This window comes from Etheostoma spectabile, chromosome 9 (assembly GCF_008692095.1).
Source record: "Etheostoma spectabile isolate EspeVRDwgs_2016 chromosome 9, UIUC_Espe_1.0, whole genome shotgun sequence".
Taxonomy (NCBI): domain Eukaryota; kingdom Metazoa; phylum Chordata; class Actinopteri; order Perciformes; family Percidae; genus Etheostoma; species Etheostoma spectabile.
In genome coordinates this window covers 24484246-24490626 of record NC_045741.1, presented here as the reverse complement: position 1 = coordinate 24490626, position 6381 = coordinate 24484246, and the positions used below count along the sequence as shown (strand labels likewise).

Below are 6381 nucleotides of genomic sequence, written 5' to 3'. Positions count from 1 at the left end.
AAAGGATAAATACTTTATTATTGTCATTTTTATCTTGTTCACAAGTAGCAACGGTACAAGTAATCTCCAATTACTCAAAGGACAAAGAGGTGGGCTGCAACTTCTCACTGCTACAATTTAGAGAGGCTAGACCAGTGTGATGGGTCTATTAGACATCTAGATTAATACCTTGGAATGACACTGAACTTTAACAGCAGATCATTTGTCACAATGTATAATGTAACAAAGTTACAGAAGGCTTACATGGTAACCAAAATACAAAATTATAAACCAACAAATGGAGCTCAGATTTGTCTCAATGCCGTGTACGGTGAGAGGGAAGTTTCCTGTGCGTAAAAGTGTTGGAATTCAGCCTGAGCTTCATTCTGGCACATTGGGTGTAAAGCACACAGCAGACAGAAACCTATAAAACCAAGTGGACAGACTGAGCAGTCAGAATGCGAACAACATGCCAGAAAAAAGGCGCCGTGTGCAAAAAAGAAAGCACATAGCATATCGCCTCATAAATATCATCCACAGCAACACACCTCACTGAACGGACACCGCTGCAGCATCGGAAGCAAACTCTGAGATTTGTAATTTCTTTTCCAGTGTTAAGGCACATACTATTGCTTAGAGAATACAGAATTATAAATGATCTTTGGTAAATGATACACTCTAGAAAAAATGTACTGCAATGACACAAGAGATACACAATCGTGACACATTAAAAGGTGCTGCTGCGTTAAATGCTTAACAATGAAACAAAGTGTAGCATGTTTCTAATCTCCCATACTGGAACTGGTTCATTAATGTCAACAAGAACAGCACGATTCTTTTTCAGAAGTGTGAAAGGAATAAAACGTCCCAACCTTGTAGTACTTCAGCATGGAACATGCCGCCAGCACCAACAATACTCCATGGATATTCTAAAAAATAATGCTTTCAAAGTGCAAATTTGAATCTTAAAGCCACATCTTTTACATTTGGAAAAATACTTTCTTTCAGCTTTTTGGTTCAGGTGAGCGCCAGCAGAACGACGACTAGACCGGATCGGGATCAACTCTGCGATGAAATGAACGGATAGAAAAGGACAAAAGGTAAACCGTGACGATAGCCTGTTGTCCAACTACTGCACAGCGCTTAAAGGAATAGTTCGATATTTTGGGAAATACCATTAGAGGATTAGTTAGATGAGAAGATTAACAACTCATACCCTGTCTGTGCTAAATATGAAGCTACGTAGGAGATGGTTGTCTTAGCTTAGTATAAAGACTCACACACACACACACACACACACACACACACACACACACACACACACACACACACACACACACACACACACACACACACACACACACACACACACACACACACACACACACACACACACACACACACACACACACACACACACACACACACACACACACACACACACACACACACACACACACACACACACACACACACACAGCATCATTACTGGTAGATTGTTGCTGGATAAAGACTTACTGGTGAATTCTCATAATGCATTATCATATTTGAAGTTAGCTTTTATAATTATTCACTGGAATGTACGGTATGACAGAGCAGCTATTAACACACTTTTTGGTCTTTAAAATTTAGCAAACAAATGTTTGCAAATCCAGCAAGAAGACTGAAAGGAGCACTGGGCTAATGGTCTGCAGAACTCTTTGAGAATCGTTTCTGTGGGAACTTAAAACATAAAATGTCTCTTCTCAGGAATGTCAACACTGATTCAAGGCCACGCATGGCATCCGATCCTGGTCCTAATGCATTCGCAGGCGAAGCTAAAGGAATGAACAGAGAAAGAAAATAAACTGCCAGACATGCCAGCAGTGGAATGTCTCTCCTCCGCTCCTCCACATTAAAACCTGATCAACTACTGACATGCATCTTTGAAATAAAAAAAAATATTCCAGGATAAAATCAAATGGAAGATGTTCCAGTTCTTCCATCTTCAAAAACTCAAAAATATCTTAAGCTTTAAAACATCCTAAATACAAAGTACCTATTTGTATCTTTTATAAAAGAATCTCCTTGAAAAATACAATAAAAATTAGACTTTTTAAAAAAATCTATCGTGCAAATTGTTGTTTGAGTAAGATAGTTAGGACTGTGAGACATCACAGAGTGGTGTGCAGCGACTGGTCCTCCACCTGCTCTGTCCTCTGTGCTGGATGAACGCTGTGGTCCGACTGTAGTCTCTGGTCCGAGATCCTGGTGTATTTGACGCACCGGGAGGGGGGCAGGTCCAACTGGACGCTGCCTGTCTGAGAGAGCAGAGGCGTGGAGGTGATCCAGCCGGACAGACTCCCATCTGACGCCTCTAAAGTCTGATCCAGGCACTCCGAGTCTGTGGTGGAAGAAGGCTGTGGCTCGTCTGTGGAGTAAGGATGAGGGTCTTTTTCTGTAGTGTAGAGATCTGAAGGGCCCTTATTACCATCTGCAGGCTGCAGCGGGCTTCTCGGGCCCTGTGAAGCGGACCCCTGTGATGTCTCGGAGCTGGGGAACCTCCTCAGGTCTTTTTTATTGCAACCTTTAGGGGAAGGCTTGCTGAGGGACAGGAAAGGAGGCTTGGGGCTGAGGGCTGACCCCACCTTGACCCTGCTGAGGCTCAGAATGTTCCGGCGAGTTTCAGAGGGGAGTTTATCCAACTGTCTTCCAACTTGGACGGGGCTGGGAAACAGCGTGCCTTGACACGCCCTGTAGAAATATCTGGAAAAGGAAAACAGAGTCCGGTATCAGGACAACACTATTCCAAAGATGATCCCAGGGTCTTGGGATAAACGTGAAAAACATCTGGTCCAGATACTGTACAAGCCATCGCACGGGCCACGGATAGTTTAAAAATAGGGTTGGGTATTGTGATTCCGGTTACTCAAACAATACTTTTAAAAATGTTTCTAACCAATTCTTAAAAGAATTAAGAAGATTAAGGATTGTTCATTGCTAAGGTGGTCAATATTTAACAATTGACTGAAACAATAACTTATAACAATAACTTACTTCACCAGTAAATTGGAGTTAAAACAACAAGACCAACCACTGAATGGGAAAAGGCTATTTGCCAATAACTTTGAATGCACCATGATGCTAACTAGCTGTAAGTAAACGCACCGTCTGGGCTGTTTTTCCAACAGCTGAATTCTGCTGTTGGAATCCTCTACAGCAAGACACAGTCACAGCGTCAGCATTTTAACCATCGTATATATCTTTTATATATTATCGTTTTATATATCGAGAGATATAGTTCACTGAGCGATCTCACACAAAACCTAATGTTGTTCAACTTCTTTACGTCGAATCATTTCTCTCTTGACATGTAAAATTAACTTTTACATTTACACACATCATTTGTGAAATGCACGTCACAATTTGAGCCAGACCAAAAAATAATTATTATCTCTAATTGATCCCGTTCATATTTTTTTGAAAGATAGGTCCCATAGACCGGGAGTAGAAGGGCGGGACTTCTGCTCTCTATTGAGAAACAGACTTGTGTATTTAGTCTAGGATGTAATTTCCACTGGGGACAGGGTGGAAATGTACCCCCCCCCCCCCTTTTAAATCCGTTTGATATTTTATTAATATGTCTTGGTGATCTATTTTAAACAATAAAAAGAAAGTAAGACAGCTGTTCTAGAAGAATTTATCATTATGATCAACTTAATTATTTTCTGGATTTTGTATCACCGTAGTCCCTAAACTTACGTAGAAAATGCAGGAAGTGGAATTCAGAAAATATTTTTAGAAAATATTTTTCAGGTGGACCCCCAGACCCATTGTTTCTTGTCCCCCCCGCCCCTTATCTATTCAGTCCAACCCAGATTAGACGCAGTGTACCTGGGCAGCAGCGCTGCTCCAGGTGTGATGGCACAGAGCAGGTAGAAGAGGGGGTCCTGCAGCAGCCTCTGCATGGTCCAGTAGGGGTTGGAGGGGGTGTAGCAGGTGGGACAGGAGGCGTTGTAGCACAGAGCCACGGTGAAGAACAAAGCTATGCTGAAGGCGATGGACAGCCAGTTCATCCAGGTCTACAAGGGAAGCAGACAGGGGAACGTTTTGTAAATTCTTTTAATCATTTGTGTAAAAATACCTGATTTAGCTTTCTAAAAGAATTACAACAGTGTTTACAACAATGTAAGAATGAATGAACACCAACACTGGCCAATAACCAGGAATTCTCTTTTTTAGTAATCTGGGTCTTCTTTTCCTAGCGTCGGCCATACTGTAGGTAACGGTACAATAATGTACTTAACCGTTGCTCTAATCAGTCCAACAGGAACAGGAACGGTCACTTTATCACAAAGGTTTAATACTATGTAGCCACAGTATCGAAACCACTTATTAAGAAATGAAACTCAAAGTGAGTGCAGCCAAATGTCAGTAATAATCACTTATTGCTCAAATAAAACCTGTTTCACAACTGCAAAATCTACTGTTGGTCAAAAAACAAACAGTCTTTGAAATGCCTTTTACATATAGGTCACATTACAACAGACTAATAAACATTATTTATAGCTGCGTTCCTTTTCTTCTTTTTTGGCCGCTTGGAGCAAGCTGTAATCAACAGATCGCTTTATGAAGTTTATTTGGCAAACAGTTGCTTATTTAGACATTAGCAACTTGAAGTTCATTTTATCTATCGCCACTTGACTTGTACGTCCAATATTCCCTCTTTCGGCTCTGTATTTGGTCTCCACCGACTCCTGGCTCTTTAGCTGCTAAATGCTAAATGCCCCACTACATTCACCAGCTAGTTGCTCACTTGTTTTATCTGCAGTTTCGGGCTGAGCAGAGGATGTAATAACACAAATACAGGCGTATGAAGTAAACCTGTTTATCATAAAACAGTTTGCCCCCTTAGTCATGTTTGTTGCCATGAACGTGAATAGGGTCAAGTGCCTACAACTAACAATTGAAATAAAAACATACAATATAGTCCACCAATTATCACCTATTAATAACAATTTGGCAAAAGTAAACCAAATCAACAATTACCAGTCATGACCTCAAGACCTTAGCTAAGCTAAGGTAGGCTACTCTTTGCAGTCAAACAAAGAAACAGTAAGTATTTAAAAAACTTAAATTGACAATTAGACAATAATTTATGAATTGTTAAAGGCCTCGTTGATGATGTTTTTCAGTTTGCTTCCAGTCTGATTGGCCAAACCTAACAAATGACAAAGTTATCAGGAACCGGACTTTTCCTTTAAATAAAATGGTAAATACAACCAATGAATGTAATCCAAAAGGTATTAACATGAGAAGCCTGCACACGTAACATTGTATATGCAGTTATGTGTTCTTGTGTATTTTAACGAGTTTTGCCGGTTCCAGGGATTAACCGCCGGTGTCACCCTGAGGTCCTGCTGAGCTGACTGGCTGACATCTGACAGGGTGAATTCTCTAAAATGGTCCAATGGTGTATTGTCCCTCCTGACACATACGCAAGCACACACTGAAGCACATAATTAATTACAGCCCCCCAGCTCCTGTATGGGGGGGGGGGGGGGGAGAGAAAGAGCGCTGCCTGCTGTCATTTCAAATACCTTTAATTGACTTTCACAGCCATTTACCGATCATGCATGCATTATGTTTCTGTAGCAGCAAGAGATTCAAGTAACCGCCAGCTGAGCATTTGGAAATGTTTACCTTGGGTCGATGCTGCTCGCTGTGAATACTTCTCGGCATGACGACCAGGAAGTTAGTTAGTGAAGAAGGACATTTTTCATGTACAAAACTTGTCAGGCTAAATTTACAGCCTCAGCGTAATGGAAAAGACTGTGATGCAATGCAGGGTCATAAATTCTAAATGTCTCATGACCAAGACTGCTGGGCTGTTTTACGAGAACCATGGGGGTGGTTGGGGGGGGGTACCTTAGAATAAAACCAAGGCCGCTGGGGGAATGTGGCGAAAATAAAAATAAACAGGTATTTTGGAGGACTGTGGCGGTGTGAATTGGTGGCGTGCTGCGATGTGGTGGCGAGAGAGAGAGAGAGAGAGAGAGAGAGAGAGAGAGAGAGAGAGAGAGAGAGAGAGAGGGCCTGGACGGCGGCAGACACGCTGTCACGCTGATATACAGGCTGGATGCTGCAGAGCTTTCTGGTCCAATCTAATCAGCTGGAGTTAAATATCCTTGTTCACCAGTGCTCCCTCACGAAGCGAGAGTCTGGTCTGGGTGAGAAAAAGCAGCACTGACAGCAGGGAACGATGAATCGCTTTCATCGTTCAGCAATTAGCTCATCATGAAGACTGCGATTATTGGAATGGGAAATATTTAGTTGAATGCGTGGTGTAATATGTGTAACATTTTTTAGTCCTCTTCTTATTATCACATAGACTGTTCTTTCACAAGATAAATGCTGGTAAAC

The 6381-nt window shown here is 41.7% G+C and overlaps 1 protein-coding gene across 2 annotated transcripts in view; it reads right to left on the bottom strand.

Annotated features, from left to right (window-relative positions):
- atp10a (ATPase phospholipid transporting 10A) overlaps nt 1–6381 on the bottom strand; it is a 38065-nt gene continuing 31684 nt past the window's right edge. The window contains exons 20-21 of one of the 2 annotated variants that reach the window (XM_032526693.1): nt 3853–4040; nt 1–2724 (exon numbers count right to left, since the gene is read on the bottom strand). In XM_032526693.1, the coding sequence (XP_032382584.1) occupies nt 2133–2724; nt 3853–4040 (780 nt within the window). In that variant the 3' untranslated portion in view covers nt 1–2132. Of the gene's footprint in view, nt 2725–3852; nt 4041–6381 lie in introns of those variants that run through there. The other variant, XR_004333611.1, reaches the window with a different exon arrangement.